Source organism: Capricornis sumatraensis, chromosome 17, assembly GCF_032405125.1.
Source record: "Capricornis sumatraensis isolate serow.1 chromosome 17, serow.2, whole genome shotgun sequence".
Taxonomy (NCBI): domain Eukaryota; kingdom Metazoa; phylum Chordata; class Mammalia; order Artiodactyla; family Bovidae; genus Capricornis; species Capricornis sumatraensis.
This window is the reverse complement of record NC_091085.1, coordinates 61,160,818-61,178,969: the sequence shown is the minus strand read 5'-3', so window position 1 is coordinate 61,178,969 and position 18,152 is coordinate 61,160,818. Positions and strand designations below refer to the sequence as shown.

Below are 18,152 nucleotides of genomic sequence, written 5' to 3'. Positions count from 1 at the left end.
AAGAACAACTTCGCTTTACGGCGGGAAAGGGCCCGCGCGGGCCTCCGTAGAACGGTCTCTTGCTGACCTCTCTTTTCATTGGTGTTGAACGAGGTGGGCGGGTCGCCGAGAAGCGTGAGGAAGAGAAGGCGGCGGTGATTGTGGTGACTGAGCGGAGCCCAGTGACAGGATGGTGAGTACCGCAGTTGCGATCACGGAGGCCTGCCTCTCGGCTGAGGTTCTGCGTCGTTGGGAGCCGCTGGGAGTCTCTGGGCGAGGGCTTGGGTGATCCTGGAGGCCGTGACGGGCGCGACCGCGGTCTGGGCTGGTGCCTGGGGAAAGGCAAAGGAGGAAAGAGAGCGGCCACCTCTGGGTGCGGCCAGCCGGGGCCTTGCATCCCGGCCCCAGGGGCCAGAGGACGTCCGAAGGCGGAAAGGGCCACTCTCAGCTGCTGCTTCTGTCACGAGACCCGCACGCCCGAGCCGGGGAAGGCTTTGGGCCTGTGCCTTGAGAGTCCTCGAGAAAGGAGCCACGGGATCCCCTCCGTTTCCAGACGTTTCCTAGCTCTTTTCCCGCAAAAAGCACCTCCCTCTGGTTGGTAACCCACTGGTTACCACCCCCATGTGGCGAAAACTGGCTTCTCGGATGCAAAACGGAAAGAAGCGAGTAGAATTATCTACCTATTTGAATTTGCTGTCTGGGGAAAGGGGATAAGTCTCCTTTCTCCCCTGAAATAACGTGCAGCTGCCATTGAAATGTGGCGGTGTCCCCTCAAAGGACTGGATTTGGCTTTTCTTTTTTTTTTTGGCTTTTAAGAATTGCTGGAACTACTTGCTTCTTCAGGAGATTGCGACCCTTTAGAGTAGAATTCCTTAGTAGTTTTCGAACTGATTTTGTGAGTACGTGTGTTGTTCTAGTTAAAGGGCCATTATTGGCGGCCAAGAGGAATTTGGGAAGCTTTACCTCATTGTCCATCGGATTGCCCCTGACCGACCCATCACCCCCACCCCCAATAAGTCGGTATCCCTAAGACCTTCCTACGTGAAAACTTGGGAGCTACTGCTGGAGAGGCCTAATAGCTGTTACCAGATTTTCAAAGTGCCCTTGATTTTCAGAAAAGTTAAGAACGGTTTGAAAAGGAGCTCTGATGATCTTGGTGTTCGTTGATAAAAAGGGGCTCCTCTCTGTGATGAACATCCAGTGCGTTTTTAAAATAATCGTGATTCTATAACAAGCAACCTTTAAGGTGCCTTATAAACGTGACATTCGTGATCTGTGGTTCTTTAGTACTTTGTATATGTTAGAGACTCTAATCTCACTTATGATTTTTGCTTCTAAACAGACTCCAGATTAGAGTAGTCCAGTTAACATTAATTTTGAGACATCTTATCCCGGGGAGAAGATGAAATTACCTGACATGATTTAAGTATTCATGTTTCTGAGGTTTTTTTGAGAGGTAGTTTTTCAGGGTAGTTGTACTGAAGTAGATTCACTTTTCATGTGAAATAGAACTGGGCAAGGTTTAGAGCATTGATGGATTCTTTTACAATTAAAAGCATTTTATTTGGTAAAGAGACTAAAATGTTTAATATTCAGCAGTATCCAGAGTCTGTGGGCGACAAATTTAGGTGTGGGGAAAAGTCCAGTTTTAGCTGGAGGAGGGTGTCTGCTTCTATCATCCAGTATCTGGTGACTTGATGATGTATTCATAGTCCTGTGTTAGATCTTATGTACAAAATAATGACTTAGCTGCAGCATAATTTTCCAACCACTAGAATTTTAAACATAAGAGGATTAAAGTCAATGTATTTAAAGAATAATTAAGCCTAAAGAATCCAGAAAATGTTAGCTTTCATTTAAGCTATCAGTGGTGAATTTTCCAAATTGTTTTGTAAAATTCTAAACAGAACAACAAACAAAAGGGATAGGTGTCAAAGTGGAGAGTGAGATTAAGAAAATTAGAAAAGACTGTAAATGTGTGTTTGTGTGTGTGTGTGATATTTAATAGTACAGCAAATGGTTCTTTTGGTATTGTTTTGAGCAAAGCTGATTTTTAACATTTTCTTTCATAACACTCAGAAATCATTAACAATTGTTTGCTTATTCATTTGATGAGTTTTTTGTTCTTTTTTTGGTTTGTTTCTTTTCGTTGCTTTCTTTTAACATTGGTCATGTTTCACCCTTTTTTTTTTTTCATTCCCCTGTCTGCAATCAACTTCTTCATTCCACTAAGGCTGGGCACAGAGTAAGTTTCTTCTCTTAGCTCCTACTAACAGTGGTGGTGGGGTGGCTGATTACTGGGATTTCACCCTTTTACAGTCTATCAAATAGCAAGTAACCAAATTTTCTATGCTTTGATTAGATTGGTTCTTCATTTAAATTTAACAAGACTGCCATTTCCAGAATCTTTTGCCATCTTAAAAGACTCTATGTAATCTATGTCTAACCTGCACTATCAAAGTGTGGAATTTGGGCAAAGACGCTGCTAAAAGTATGACATTTGGTATGTGACACTGTTCCCCATATAACTTCGTTAGCTGCAGGAAACCAGAGTGCTAGTAAGGATCCTTATTAATTTGAAATAATTTCTTTGTGGCCTTTCATTGTTACATCTTTAAACTGCTAATAAGGTAGGTACACTTAGATATAATCCACAGTACATTATAGAATTCAGGTTATTGATCATTATAAAGTACTATGTTTTATGAATGTTTGTTCAGCCACACTCAGATTGATCCCAAACATTTTCAGCCTGTTACAGTCATATACCCTTAATTTATGAGTTTGAGGTTCTTTTTTTTTTAATATAGAAATTTGTTTTTTTACCTTTTTCTTAAATGCCAGCTTCCCACATTAACTATGCACTTCAGTCCATATCTGAAGGGATCCCCCTCTAAAGATGAAGATTGTTCTATCTGCAGGTACTTTTGTATTGATTACCACTGAGGGTGGAAGCTATGTGGTGGTTTTTAGTTTTATAGATGTTTTGTCCACTGAGATCTGGATTGAAACAATATAAGTCATTGAGCAAATACCGGCTGAAACTACTCTTTGTAAAGAAGCTTATTTAATAATTTCTTTTAAAGTGCACGGGTTTTGTTACCTTCTGTTACTTTGGTTACTGTATGTTCTGTTGACGTTTCCTTTGGTTTGTAATCATTTTGATATTTGCTGCAAGACGAATCAAGCTTATTGTGGTAATAATTTTAATTTTATACCTTTTGATTAATTTTAATTTACAAAGTCTGTGGTGGCCAAACTTTTCTGTTGGTCTTAAGACAGTTAATATTTCCTTTGGTAATATCAAGGAATAGTCATACCTTCTTTGAAACCAGTTAAAGGGCTTCTACATTTATGGATGGGACGTCTGTGTGGAAAGACATCCTGTTGTAGAAAGAAGGTGCCTGTACTGTCTATGGCCATACCACCCTGATCTCCTCTGAAGGTGCTTATAGTAATCCACATGGAGAAATTGATTCTGTTGTCCTTTGGAGGGCAGATAACTATTTTTATATGACCTTTTTGACAATTCTGTTAAATGATTTATACATGTGAAATCTTGAAATTTTAAAATTAAAAATTCACAGAATTGAGGTTTTTAAATTCTTGTGTTTATGTGCAGAATTTGTTTTTATCATCTGAGATTGTGTTCCAACTCTAAACCACCTCCTGCTGAATTATCACTTATTTGGTTGATCTTCCTTTCTTTTTTTAATGCTCTAATGTACATGAAATTTGTGATTTGTTATTTTAAGTTTGGTAACTAAACTGAGGATAGGCAGTTTAATCCAGACAAAAATATGACAGGATTTCTAACAGTGAAAGAAAGAGGATAACAAAGATTACAATTCAAAAGCACGTTTGTCCTACTGAAACTCTTTGAGGCATAGGCTGTTTTTATTTTTCTGTAATATATAGTTAATATTTTAAGTAACAAATATTGTAAATTTTGGCTACTCTTCCTCCAAATAGTTGACAACATAGTGAATTATGGAGTTAACTTTTTTCTCTATCATTATAATTTTAACCATTCTTTTTATTAATGTCCCTGGAATTAATATATGTTGTACATTTAAAACTGCAGAAATATGAATTACCATATCAAAATTCCATAGGGTTCAGTTTTCAATTTTTTTATGGAGTTTAATTTTATAGGTCTCTAAATGAATTGCTTTAGAAAGCTTGGCTTTATTCTCAATAAATAGAATGGTTACTTGTATTGTGTGTACACCTATTTATGACCAAAATAAACTAAGATTGATTTAGAATCACATGTATTGTTAAAATGTTCATGATAGGAACTGTGTGAATAAGTTCTGCTCTTTGGGGTTCTGGAGTCTGATTAATTTAATTTAAAAGAGGAATTATGGGAGGAGAATGTCTTATTTTGAAATCATGTTTAACATTACACCTTTTCTCACCTTGACACTTTAAAGTTGGTGTTGGTATTAGGAGACCTGCACATCCCACATCGGTGCAACAGTTTGCCAGCTAAGTTCAAAAAACTGCTGGTGCCAGGGAAGATTCAGCACATTCTCTGCACCGGAAACCTTTGCACCAAAGAGAGTTATGACTATCTCAAGACTCTGGCTGGCGACGTCCATATTGTGAGAGGAGACTTCGATGAGGTGATGTACTTCCCTTTACCTTCCCAAATACTTCCTTTTCCTTTTTTTTTTCTTGTTGCGTTGACTATATACTCATGAAATATTTCCTTTTCTTGATTCTTATATATGTATAAGCTTTATTTTTTAGACCAGAGTTTCTCAACTGTTAAGGTCTTTTTTTTTTTCCCTAGTGTTGCAGTGAAAACATACTGTATGCACAGTTTGAAAATGGCTGATTTTAGACTGCTTATTAAACGTTACATACTTGTTCTAACTGAACTGATATGGTTTTGTTTCTATTTTTTGTTGTGCTATCGTTTAGAATGCAAAGTTTTGTTAGGAATTTAACTGCCACCATCTCTGCTACCCGTTCTAAGCCACTATATCACTTTACTGTGTCCAACTTCCTGATTCTACCCTTGCTTCCTCCATAGTTTGTTCTCCCAGTAGCAGCCAGAGTGACCTCTTATAGGTGAAGTGAGATCAGATCACTTCTCTGCTAAAAATCCTACCATGGCTCCCTATCTCAAGGGTTAACTATAAACAGGCATGAAGGAGTTGTGAGGAGCGGGTAGACTGTTCTGTATCTTGACTGTGGCGGCACGACTATATGTGTTTGTCAAAACTCCTTGAATTGTATACCAGAAAGAGTAATTTTCCTGTATGGAAGTTATATCTCCATAAATCTTGCCTTAGAGGCAAAATATGGAGTCCTAAAGTTCCAACTTTGCCTATTAATTAATACTGGGATTTTAGGCAAGCTGTATCCTCTTTCTTAGTTCCCTACTATGTAAATAAGATTGGAATAGATGATTTTTAAGATCCCTGCCAGTGTTAACACTGTATGATCAAGCTTAGTAAACCTGACTCTAGTGTGAAATTTTTATTTTGTATTTCTGGAAATAGAAGATTTTTCATAAATTAACTTCGCTGGTGCTCTTTTTGCAATTAAGTTTGAATAAACTAGAGTTGGCATGAAGGTGGGATGAGGGTTGAGGGTGATGAAATAGGAAAGGGCAGACATGTTGTTAACAGAGTATAGGTTTGGATTATTAAAAATATATTAGGAGTTCTGTTTGTGATATGCTAGTTTCAGTAGCAAGAATTAAATTTTTTTTGCTTCTAATTTGCTAATAAATTCACCAACCCTGGAGCCATACTTCCAGGGTTTAGATCTTGGCTTAAACAGTTAATAAACTGTGACGTTAGGCAAGCTGTGTTAACTTCTCTGTACCTTATTTTCCTCATCCATAAAGTGGAGGTCAAAATGAAACCTACCTCTTAGGGTTGTTTGTAAGTATTATATAGGTTGACATTTATAACCTCTTGGAAGAGTGCCTGGTTCATACTAAGTGCTACATAAGTGTTAACTATCATTATTATTCTAAGCCATTAACTGTTAAAGCCTGGGATGTAATTTCAACACATCCTAGCTTACAGGTCATATTCCTTGGATTCTTAGAGGAAACACAAATTTGGGGGAATTACTCTGTAAAGAACTCATAGTCTATAAAAATAAACTCAATAAAGAGATTGCATGATAAATTCCAGTTCTGAAGGAAGTTATGTTTTGAGCAGTTACAGCCTTAGATTGCGAAGAAATCAGATATTTAACAGATTTGTTGGTTGTGGAGCACTGTTTCAAAACACCAATATGAGACTGAATATTTAAAAGAAAGTTATTTATAAACATCAGTATCTCTAAAATATTTTTTTATGTCTATTTCGTATTTTAGAATCTGAATTATCCAGAGCAGAAAGTTGTGACTGTTGGGCAGTTCAAAATTGGTTTGATCCATGGACATCAAGTTATTCCATGGGGAGATATGGCCAGCCTAGCCCTATTGCAGAGGCAGTTTGATGTGGACATTCTTATTTCAGGACATACACATAAATTTGAAGCATTTGAGCATGAAAATAAATTCTACATTAATCCAGGTTCTGCCACTGGAGCATATAATGCCTTGGAAACGTGAGTAGTATGCAATTTGGGGGTTTTATAAAGTTAATAATTGCACATGTGACATTTCGTAAAAGATAAATATGGTTACTTAAATAATTACAGCCTTTTTGGCAGTATTCTATTGATGATTATCTTTGATATGTCTAACAACCAGATTTCTCCTTGAATCCCAATTGTCATCCTAAGTTGAAATTTATAATGCTATGGCTTTTTAATACAAAACAATGACATTATTTATATTTTCTTCCAGAAACATTATTCCTTCATTTGTGTTGATGGATATCCAGGCTTCTACAGTTGTCACTTATGTGTATCAGCTAATTGGAGATGATGTGAAAGTAGAACGAATCGAATACAAAAAGTCTTAAAGCCAGGCCTGTCCTGTTGATTTTTCTCCTGGGCCTTTTTTTTTTCATTCCCCTGTTCAACTCAAGTAATTAAACATTTAAGAGCCACAAAATTGTATCACTTTTATAATATTTTGCAGTAAAATATATCGTCTTCTGTTAATACAGTGTTGGAGCTTCTTGTAAACTATAAGATTATATTTAGTTTAAGTATATGATTTCTATGAAAAAATGTTCACTACACAGTAAATGGTCACACATTAAGAAAAATTTAGCCTTGTAAATATCTTCATAGTTGATACTTGGAACTTTATTACCAAAGTAGTGCATGAAGAGGAAGAACCTAGACTTTCTTGTATACATTTTTCTCTTCTCCAGTAATAAACAGTTACCTTTCATTTATACTTTCTTGGTTAAACTGTGTTTTAATTTTTAAAAATCATGAAAATAAGAGGCCAAATGAAACTGCAGTCAAGTGTTACAGTGATAAGGTAGATGACTTCAGAGCTCATTCCTTAACTGTTGTAGATCATAATGTTGGACTCAGGTTTTATTTTCTAAATAGTATACCATATTGACATAGTAAATCCAGTGATTTTTCAGACTGTTGCTTTTAAATGCCCTGTTCTTTTAAGTTTTAACAACAAAATTTTGCAAACATTAATGTTTAATTCAGGAAGATAACATGCACTCCAGTGTTCATAGCAGTATTATTTACAATTGCTAAGATATGGAAAGAACCTAAGGATTCATCAACAGATGAATGGATGAAGATGTGGTGAATATTACTCGCCATTAAAAAAAGTGAAATTTTGCCATTTGCAGAAACATGGATAGACTTGGAGGGTATTATGCTAAATTAAGTCAGGGAAAGACAGATTACTGTAGATATCACTTGTTTGTGGAATCTAAAAAATAAATTAGTGAATATAACAAAAAGGCAACATGGATATAGAGAACAAACTAGTGGTTACAGGGGGAGAGGCAAGATAGGAATAAGGGGATCAACAGGTACAAACTTAAAATATAAATAAGCTACAAGGATATATTGTATAACATAGGGAATATAGCCAATATTTTATAACTAAAAATGGAGTATAACCTTTAAAAATTGTGAATCACTATGTTGTATACCTGAAACTTACATAATATTGTATATCAACTGTACCTCAAAAAATTAAAAATTTTTTAAACACTGATGTTTAGAAGGTAAGAACACTAGAGTGAAAATTTAATGTGACTAGTTTTTTTGTTAGTACAACTGTTGTACTGTTGTATTAAAACTTAAATCTTTAGTTTGAGAGTCCAAGTGTTTGGCAATTTTCATAAAATAGGGCAAATTGATATTTCTATTTTTAAGTTCAAGAAGATAATACTTATTGAGCACCTTCTCTACAAGGCAGGATATTATCTCTATCAAAGGCTGTTCTATATCAGGATATTCAGAGTTTTCCTCAGCCTGAGGAAAATATTTCTAGGATATTCTAATGTTGCTATTTTAGGACTTGTAAACAGAATTATACAATGCATTTGTCAGCTTTAAAGAAAAATAATTCAGATTTTAGGTGACAATAAACTTTAATTGTATCTAGGAATACAAGCATGTGTTACACATAAGTTTTATTACATAAATATCAGTAGTGCATGAAACTACATCAGACTTTTTATGTTGTGGTAAAAGTTTCTGAACAAGCTAAAATTACGTGAATAACAATACTGCCCTAAATGTAGAGAGAGGACACAATTCACTATCCCTTCCCCCACCTTTCGCACATCATCAATACTCAGGTTGTCAAGTTAACATCAGATGTTCTCCCTGTTCTTCAAGTGACATTGATTGCATACACTTATTTAGTAAATCTTCTTCCTTTTTTCCTTCATTCATGTATGATTCAGAATCATTTGTAGAAACTGAAGGGAAAATAAAGAGTCTATAAAGTCTGTTTTGGAAATAAAGTATTTCATCCTGAAAATTGAGATTTGTTTTTAAGAACAAGCTTCAAAATTACCTACCTTATTAATAAGCATTTGCCATAAACTTCCTGTAATTTTCAAAATTTCATGACTTCCCCCTCCCCCTAAATATCTCACTTTTTAAAAGTAAGTTGCCTAATACTGTATTCTAATCAGGTTGTATTATAGCAAATTCTTTGCTACTAAGTCCTGTTTTCCCATTGCTTTGCAAAAATCTTTTTAACTGGGGGAAGTTATAGCTTTAGTATTCTCCATTCCTTAAATTTCTTGTTTCTTTTCTCTTGGGACCACAGGGACTTTTCCTCTGTGGTTTCCTTCGGTTGTGCTTTTTGGAACCATACTTATGTTCTACCCTGCCATTTCCCTCATTTCTTGGGTAGGCATAGCATGGTATTTACAGCAGAGCTGGGCGGTGCTGTCACACAGCAGTGGGATAGGGGTTCAGAAGGCCTAACTTCCCTACTTCCTACCCACTTCCCTCCTACTGTGGTAGTAACTAGGTAACTGTTTAACTTCCACTTAATCCTTTCCACTTCATCAATTCTGAGAAATACCTCTGAGCATTCAGTTTTCCTTCCTCTTTCGCCTTTTTCATTTTGTCATACTTGGGGTAGAAGGATCCTTTAAGCCAGTCCTTCCTCAATGTGGATTTATCTGAGTAGCTCTGAAAAATTTTGCTAATGTTGGTTTGCTTCCTCTGGTTTGTTGAATATTAAACAAAAAGGTATAGGTGATATAGCCCTTTGTTAACTATTTGATGCATACAAAATGTGCTATTAGGGTATTTCCCTGGTGGTTCAGTGGTTAAGACTGCTTCCACTGCAGGGGGCACAGGTTCGATCCCTGGTCAGGGAACTAAGATCTCTCATGTTACACAAGTAGCCAAAAAAATGTTTTCAATGCTATCTGTCAAAAAATTACACTATCTCATAAAAGAAGTGCTTTTCATAAACATGAAAAGGTTATGTTTATGGCTGTGTGTTCTGACAAATTTCATTCTCTGTTAAGTCTCTGGCCTTGACTATAATATCTTTACTTAGAAATACATTGAATCTTAACTTCCCTGACCACTGTTCTTTTATGTGGAAACAGAAATCGATTTCATGTTTTGTTTGGAGCAGTAAGCAAATCACACTTCAAAAATTTTAATGTCTTCTCTAATAGAAATGGAGCTATATTGGGTTTAATGTTTTTAAAGCATAACATCTTTAAAAACATATTAAAAATTTCAAATTTACCTGATTTCATGAACAGTCTGCCTGGTTTTCTAAAAATCTTCAATGATTTACATCTTGTTTTAGATGCATATCCAGTTTTTAAACTGTAAGAAAGAGAAGCATCTTAATTGGAACTAGCAAAGTGCATAGTTGTCTAATATATGTGGAAGACCATACCAATTTTTATTAAGCTGCCGACATCACCAAAGAGACCCTTTTAGCCCCTGAATTCTCACATAACTTATTAACCCTGAGACGCAAAGCTATCAGTTGTAGCATAGGTTGAATAATCAAGCATCTTAATCTCTTTTTTGGTTTATAGTATTGTATTCCCCTATGCAGAAGCCACTGTATACTTCTCCTTTTGGAAGAGTTTGTATTATTTTGAATTTAAGAGGGAATCATTTAAAAGGGTTCTAGCTGATCAAAATTTTTACAATTCCACAAAATTCTAAAAGCAGTAGCAGGACTTGTGGCAGAGTGGCTAAGAATCTGCCTGCCAGTGCAGGGGACATGGATCCAATCCCTGGTCCAGGAAGATTCCACAAGCCACAACTACTGAGCCCACCCTCTTCAGCCCCTGAGCCGCCAACTACTGGAGCCTGCCTGCTGCATCTGCTGAAGCCTGTGCACCAAGGGCCTGTGCTCAACAAGAGAAACTACCTCAATGAGAAGCTGGTGCACTTCAACGAAGAGTAGCCCCTGCTTGCTGCAACTGGAGAAAAGTCCATGCAAAGCAACAAAGACCCAGTGCAGCCAAAAATAAATAAAATTATGCATATAAAAAAAAAAGGCAGTAGCATATCCCAGTCAGCTCAATAAAGAGGCCATAAGATAGTATTCTTTTGTGCCTTTGTCCAACCTATTCTGAACTTAAAGTGAACTTATAAGGAGCATGAGAAATAACATCATTTAGCTACCCTTCAAGTAAAGTTGGGGGTACATTTTTTTCCTCTGAAACAAAAGGAAACAGACCCTTCTTTGTTTCTCACTGGTCGCCAAAGTGAATGTTGTATCATCTCAGGTGCAGATGCAGCTGCAATGTTAGAAGGTCCCAAGTCCTCTCTCTCCAGCTGGTGTCGCCATGTAGTGCAGGGGTAATGCTGCTTCTGTGAGGAACGAGAACTGAGGTGGCCCCTGTGATGAGTGAGGACACCTGTACACAAATCACCTCTGTTAGAATGCTCTCTTGTTTCTTGTGAGAACTATTGAGAAACTACCTGGAGGTACACCTGCCTGGCTTTTGGGAGCTGCGCTGGATCACATGCATGTAGTGCCTCTTCATTAAAGTCTTCAGATAGCTTGCGTTATAGATCTTAGCAATGCTACACAGGTAGCGCTTCTCGACTAAGGTGAGGTCTGGATGCTAAAAGACAAAATGTAGAGGCTGTATTGTAGAACAGAGGTTGGCAATATTCCATATCTGAAAGGATGAAATGTTCAGGAGTGTCATACCATCTGTACATTTTACTTATGCAAATTCAACTACATTAATCTGGCTCAAAATTTACCAATTTGCACACCTCTTTAATAACCGTAATTTACACTGCTCTAGAGAGGTTAATTCTGGCAGCTATGATCTTTAATGGATAATACAGATCAACAGTCATGAAATACTTGTTGCCATTTTCTTGCTTTTAATTTTAGAGTCCTTGAACAAAATCTTTATGAGGTTAGGTTTCTATCTCTAGAGTGGAACTTTCCTCAGGCATCTTTGTGCTTGGGGCACTAAGCTTCCTGAGTGAAGAAATACACAGTAAAGCCAAAGTATCATAAAGCATGAAAATATTCCTATGAAAGGGAATCTATAATGATAAAATTCTTGCATTGATGAGTTTGCTGCTGCTGCTAAGTCACTTCAGTCGTGTCCTACTCTATGCGACCCTATAGACGGCAGCTCACCCCAGCAGATATTTATGGACTCCTCCCTGGTGGCTCAGACAGTAAAGCGTCTGCCTGCAATGCAGGAGACCCGGCTTCGATCGCTGGGTCGGGAAGATCCCCTAGAGAAGGAAATGGCAACCCACTCCAGTACTCTTGCCTGGAAAATCCCATGGACAGAAGAGCCTAGTAGGTTACGGTCCATGGGTCGCAAAGAGTCGAACACTACTGAGTGACTTCACTAGACAATGTGCTGGGTGTACCTGTGTTCTACAGTGCTTTACTCTCTTGAGTGGGTGAGTGAGTGAAGTTGCTCAGTTGTGTCCGACTCTGCAACCCCATGGACACCAGGTTCCTCCGTCCATGGGATTTTCTAGGCAAGACTACTGGAGTGGGTTGCCATTTCCTTTTCCAGTTACTCTCTTAACTAGATTCAATAAAAAGTTCAACTCTGAATACAAAGACTATTAGCATTTAAATAAAATATTGGTATTTAGTTAGCATACCTTTAGAAAGAAAGGCTCTGGCTTTGACTTAGGGGTGTGAATTGTTTGAGGCATTTTCCATAACTCTTGCAGCTTGGCTCTAGGTGAGTTCACTTTGTGTCCATCTTTGATTCTGTCTGTAGGCAAGGACATTATAATGTGAATCTCATGAGCAAAGACTGGTTTAACAACAATTTTATCTGTTTACATGTGTGAGTGATTATTCTGGAGTACTAGTTTTGGTCAAACTATTAAATTTGAAGAGACTTTATGATTGCCATGTGGTTTTAGAGCACACAAAAAATCGACATTTATAAATATTTAATATAAATATTTAGCTGCCGACATCACCAAAGAGACAAAATTATTTTGAACTCAGCTGAGATGCAAAGGACTGATGCTAAAGCTGAAACTCCAATACTTTGGCCACCTCATGCGAAGAGTTGACTCATTGGAAAAGACTGATGCTGGGAGGGATTGGGGCAGGAGGAGAAGGGGACGACAGAATGAGAGGGCTGGATGGCATCACCGACTCGATGGACATGAGTTTGAGGGAACTCCGGGAGTTGGTGATGGACAGGGAGGCCTTCAGTTCAGTTCAGTTCAGTTCAGTTCAGTTCAGTTCAGTCGCTCAGTCGTGTCCGACTCTTTGCGACCCCATACATCGCAGCACACCAGGCCTCCCTGTCCATCACCAACTCCCGGAGTTCACTCAAACTCACATCCATCGAGTCGGTGATGCCATCCAGCCATCTCATCCTCTGTCGTCCCCTTTTCCTCCTGCCCCCAATCCCTCCCAGCATCAGAGTCTTCCAATGAGTCAACTCTTCACATGAGGTGGCCAAAGTACTGGAGTTTCAGCTTTAGCATCATTCCCCGCAAAGAACACCCAGGACTGATCTCCTTCAGAATGGACTGGTTGGACCTCCTTGCAGTCCAAGGGACTCTCAGGGAGGCCTGGCGTGCTGCAATTCATGGAGTCGCAAAGAGTCGGACACGACTGAGCGACTGAACTGAACTGAGATGCAAACTGTTGACAGTATACTTCTTTAGTTCATTGTTTGTCAGACCACACTAAACACGACTATACATGCGGGACTTGTGCTTTTAAAAGATTTTCAAAAATATTTTATCATTCAACTTCAGTATGTAGTTTCAAAATTTTATATTAGACACAACATAGAAGAACACACATTTTGTCCCTTTAATAAGGCAGTGTTAAAATGAAGAGCTTTGCAGAAATTAATTAAAACTTATTTTTACATAATTTCAGTTATTTCATTGTTTCAAATATGATGTAGGTAGATTAAAGTAATTGCCTTCAATAAAAATAAAAGTTGAGATGTTTTCGCAGAAGAATGGAAAGTAGTTTTTAGCTTCACATATGTTAAGATAACTCAGTATTACTAGCAGTTTGGGGAAAAACAGTGCCTGGCAAAGTTTAATCAGAAAATAACACTTTTTTACATTCCTATCCTCCCCATACACTTCCTCTTTCCAAGCAACCACTGATGCGTTTTCTATCACTATAGCTTAGTTTCTTGAGTTTGCTATAAATGGAAATATACAGTATATATTCTGGTTTTGTCTGACTTCTTTCGATCAACTTCATTATTTTGAGATCTATTTATGTAATGTGTAACAATAGATAGTGCCTTTTTATTCTTGGGTTTTATTCCATTGCATGTTTATACCAGAATTTGATTATCCATCCACTTCTTGATGGAAATCTGGGTTGTTTCCCGTTTGGGGCTATTACAAACAGCTGGCAGAATAAATTCCAAGTTAAAAATCTGTACTAGGTAAACTAAGCACAGTTTTGTTTCCATTATTATTGATAACAAAGCCACTGTAATTTTACATATTAAACCTTAAATTTAGTTACTTCTTCAAGATTTGAGGAAATTGGATGGTTAGTGCAGATAACTAAGAACTACATTTGCATACTAAAGGACTAGCTAATTTACCAACAAATACAAAATCATCTAGAAATTACATTATTATGATTGATCCTTAAAACATAATTTGGAATCTGTAATAATAAAACGAACAGCAATTCAACATACTAAAAGTTTATTTTTTAAGCCTTTTCAAGTCATAAGTGTAGAGTAATTAAGAATATATTTTGTGTGTCCTTGTTAATAGTTCTGAGGTGCATATTAGAACTGGGACTAAAATTTAATTCCTCAGAAGCTTAGCATTTCTTTACAGAAAATGAAATCTTTAAAAACAATAGTTAAACACAACAAACAACCCAGCTGAAAATGGGCTATGGACTTAAATAGACTTTAGATGTCTTCAAAGAAGACATACAAGTGGTTAATGAACACATGAAAAGATGTTCACTATCACTAATCATTAGGGAAATGCAATCAAAATCACAATGGGATATCACTTCGTATCCGTAAGTATGAAAGTGAGAGAAAGTGAAAGTGAAGTCGCTCAGTGGTGTGCAACTCTTTTTGACCCCATGGACTGTAGCCTGCCAGACTCCATCCATGGGATTCTCAGGCAAGAATACTGGAGAGGGTTGCTATTTCCTTCTCATCAAAAAATGAAAACAAGTGTCAGCTAGGATGTGGAGAAACTGGACCTCTGTGTGTTGCTGCTGGGAATACAAAATGGTGCAGCTGCTGAGGAAATAGTATGGCAGTTCCTCAAAAAATAAAACAGAATTGCCATGTGATTCAGCAATTCCATTTTAAAACAACCACATGTATATAAAAAAAAGTTATGTGGATATATACACACACACAAATATGTGTGTTTTTCTTAGGTAACTGTAAGGACTATAAATTTTCCAAGAAAAAACAAAGTGAATTCAAGTTTTATATATCATTTGAATTGAAATTGCTCACCCACAAAAAGTGAGAGGTCTTTGGGGGCCTGTCTTAACCTATTACCTCCAGCAGCTATATCCTTAATTTCAAGTGAGAGGAAAACAATAGCATTGAAAAATATTTTATGTTCTTTGAAGTTGTACAATTGAGAATTTTTTCCTTCAATCTTTGTATTAATATAAACCCCAGGTTATGTTCTGTCCTTTCAACCAACATCAGTTATAAACAGTTCTTTTCAGATTTTCTGCAATTTTGAAGTACTCTTTTGATGTGTGGTATTTTATTTGGGTGCTCCAGGTCTTAGTTGCAGCATATGTGATCTAGTTCTTGCCCAGAGATCAAACTTGGGCCCCCTGAACTGAGAGCACAGAGTCCTAGCCACTGAACCACCAGGGAAGTCCCTGATGTGAGATATCTTAGCAGGAGACAAAGACCTGCTGGATTGTTCTTTGAAAATCTTAAAAACTGAGTTTACCAAAGATGCTAATAAAGACTTTTTGAAACTCCATTGTATTAGTAGTTATAGCAAAATTTATTTCTCTTAGCTACATTATTGATGCATATTATCAATGCATATTTGCTTTATATACTCACCAGTACCTTTGGAATTCTGGTAATAATGTCCAGCTGATCTGTTTTAAGAAAAAAAGGATGTATGTAATATGTAACAATTGAAAGTTGTATAAGCATTAAGTAAAGTATTTTAAATGAAAAATAAGGACAGTATTACATATGCTTTTTACTTTCCATTTCCATCAGCTATAATGTCTTGCAAAGCCTTCTTCTATAATTCTGGTTATATCCTAATGACTCCAAGCTTTTTCGAAGTGAATTATCAGAGATTTTTACCATACTATATATAAAGGATTTACTTTAAGCCAGATTTGGCCTTACTTTTACAGTCTCAGAATCTAATTCCTACACTGAGCTCAATGAAGTAATTGGGCTTCTGTGCTATCCATGATATTTTCTTCCTTTATTCTTAGTAAAATTATTATATGTAATTTAAGGTGTACTGGAACTAAGTTGGTCTAGAATGTTTGTACAGTTCATTTTTTCGGTTCTCAAATTAAGACAAAACACTCCCCTTTTCCGCTTCCTACAATTTTTTTCAATGACCAATTCATTGATGCTCTGATATACTGGGATCCAGAACTTTGCTAAACACTCTGAGGAGCAGAAAAGAGGAACATAGTACCATCCTGTCTTTAGAAGTCATCAATGCACCAAACACATATATATATATTTTTAAAGATGGCCATGGGTGCAGCAGGAGCCATGACTATGGGCTTGAGAGGAACATCCAGCAGTTCTCACTTTCAGGGAATAACGGATGCAAGGGATGAGGTACTGCCTCCAACAGTAATTTCACCAACTATCTTCAGCGTCCAGAAAATAATAGTAAAAACCCATGGCAGAAACCATTATAATGCTGCTGCTGCTGCTGCTGCTAAGTCACTTCAGTCGTGTCCGACTCTGTGCGACCCCAGAGACAACAGCCCCCTAGGCTCCCCCAGTCCCTGGGATTCTCCAGGCAAGAACACTGGAGTGGGTTACCATTTCCTTCTCCAAAACCATTACAATATTGTAATTATTCTTCAATTAAAAATTAAAATACAAAAAAGTTTCCACTAAGCAGTTAAAAAAGAAAAAGTAAAAACCTGCTCAGAATGGATTTATGAAAAAGGAACTATTGAGTGAAGAAAATGCCAAATTCAAGGCGCCTCTAAAACTTGTCTCATTACAGATTTTGAATCTCAATTTGACATGAAGGTGACTCATGTCACACAGGGAAATGATTTGTTGACTTGGAAGCGCTCCTTTGAGCCTCTCTTCCCTCGGTGCCTCCCTAACCCCCTACCTGCCAACCCCTTTTTGTAGAAATACAGTGGCCAGACGGCAAACGTTCAAGCAGATGTCGCAGCGCCCCCGGGACACAAGAAGCACCCAGACGACTGTCGCAGTCACTGCGTTTAGTCAGTCATTGCACCAACCCTTGTCCTCAGCTTTCCTCAGAAGCCCGTCCCCTAAACTGTGAGTCGGCCACAACAAAGGTTCTCCCTTCCTCTCACTTCAGAACACTAGGGACCAGTCCACAGGAGCAGGCAGCTCCCACCCCCTCCTCTACCCCGGGATCACGACCCAGGGCTGACGGCCATCCTCCCAAATCCCCCAGGGCCCCGCAGCCTCACCCGCCGCCGCCACCCTCGGCCCTGGCCACTGCGGGCGGCTCTGCGGAAGAACTGCACTCCGTCCAGCCGGACACTGGACCTTGGTTGGGCATCTCCTCCCGGGTGCCCTGACCGCGAGCTCTCTGCGAGAGAAGCTTTCCCCTTTCCCCTCCCCTGTCAGCACGCGTGCGTCAGGCCGGGAGATATTGGGGGTGAAGAGGCAGACGCCGGATTCTAGCCCCCTCTGATGAAGTCCGGACACTGTCCGAATAGCTTCGGGAAAGCGGAGAGGGCAGATCCAAGATCCTGGAATTAAGTTGGGGGAGGGGCGGGAGTTCATTAGTTGATTACGCGTTTGTTCATTTGCGTCTTTTTGTGGAAGGGATGCGTCGCAGAAAGGAAGTATAATTTCCCTCTAAAACGAAAGGTTCCTTTCACATTAGTATCCAGACCCTCTGCAAATTTGCAAATCTTGAGGGTCACCATATAGGTCAAACAGCAGTACGCAAACCAAGGACCAAAGCACCTCGCTGAGGCATGCGGAGCGTTGTCGGTTGTTCGTTATCACCAAGGCAACCAGACCTTGCCAGAATCCCAATTGGTGATTTCCGCCAACTACTGCGCACGCGCAAAACATTCCGGGACTTTTGGCGAAACGCGTTTCTCTTGGGATTTGGCCTTCGGGACG

The 18,152-nt window shown here is 38.2% G+C and overlaps 2 protein-coding genes across 2 annotated transcripts; one reads left to right on the top strand and one right to left on the bottom strand.

Annotated features, from left to right (window-relative positions):
- The first annotated feature begins 106 nt into the window (after window positions 1-106).
- VPS29 (VPS29 retromer complex component) lies at window positions 107-8,202 on the top strand. Its single transcript, XM_068989830.1, has 4 exons — window positions 107-172; window positions 4,416-4,607; window positions 6,323-6,558; window positions 6,800-8,202. Exons 1-4 carry the CDS (start codon window positions 170-172, stop codon window positions 6,915-6,917), a joined length of 549 nt encoding a protein of 182 aa, XP_068845931.1. The 5' UTR covers window positions 107-169; the 3' UTR covers window positions 6,918-8,202.
- Window positions 8,203-8,614: 412 nt separating this feature from the next.
- FAM216A (family with sequence similarity 216 member A) lies at window positions 8,615-17,577 on the bottom strand. The gene is made up of 7 exons (XM_068990284.1): window positions 17,486-17,577; window positions 15,888-15,925; window positions 12,475-12,590; window positions 11,324-11,453; window positions 11,063-11,243; window positions 10,109-10,191; window positions 8,615-8,807 (listed from the first exon to the last, which is right to left on the bottom strand). The coding sequence occupies exons 1-7, from the start codon at window positions 17,575-17,577 to the stop codon at window positions 8,689-8,691; spliced, it is 759 nt and encodes a 252-aa protein (XP_068846385.1). The 3' UTR covers window positions 8,615-8,688.
- Window positions 17,578-18,152: the final 575 nt, after the last annotated feature.

Bases quoted from the DNA above. Each gene is read 5' to 3' on its own strand.
- VPS29 (XM_068989830.1), top strand. The intron at 4,608-6,322 runs GTGATGTACTTC...TTCGTATTTTAG, and splicing joins TGAGAGGAGACTTCGATGAG to AATCTGAATTATCCAGAGCA. The intron at 6,559-6,799 runs GTGAGTAGTATG...ATTTTCTTCCAG, and splicing joins GCATATAATGCCTTGGAAAC to AAACATTATTCCTTCATTTG.
- FAM216A (XM_068990284.1), bottom strand. From the start codon at position 17,577: ATGCCCAACCAAGGTCCAGTGTCCGGCTGGACGGAGTGCAGTTCTTCC. The intron at 15,926-17,485 runs GTGAGGCTGCGG...TTCTTAAAACAG, and splicing joins GCCGAGGGTGGCGGCGGCGG to ATCAGCTGGACATTATTACC. The intron at 11,244-11,323 runs GCAGGTGTACCT...ATTTGTGTACAG, and splicing joins GCGCAGCTCCCAAAAGCCAG to GTGTCCTCACTCATCACAGG.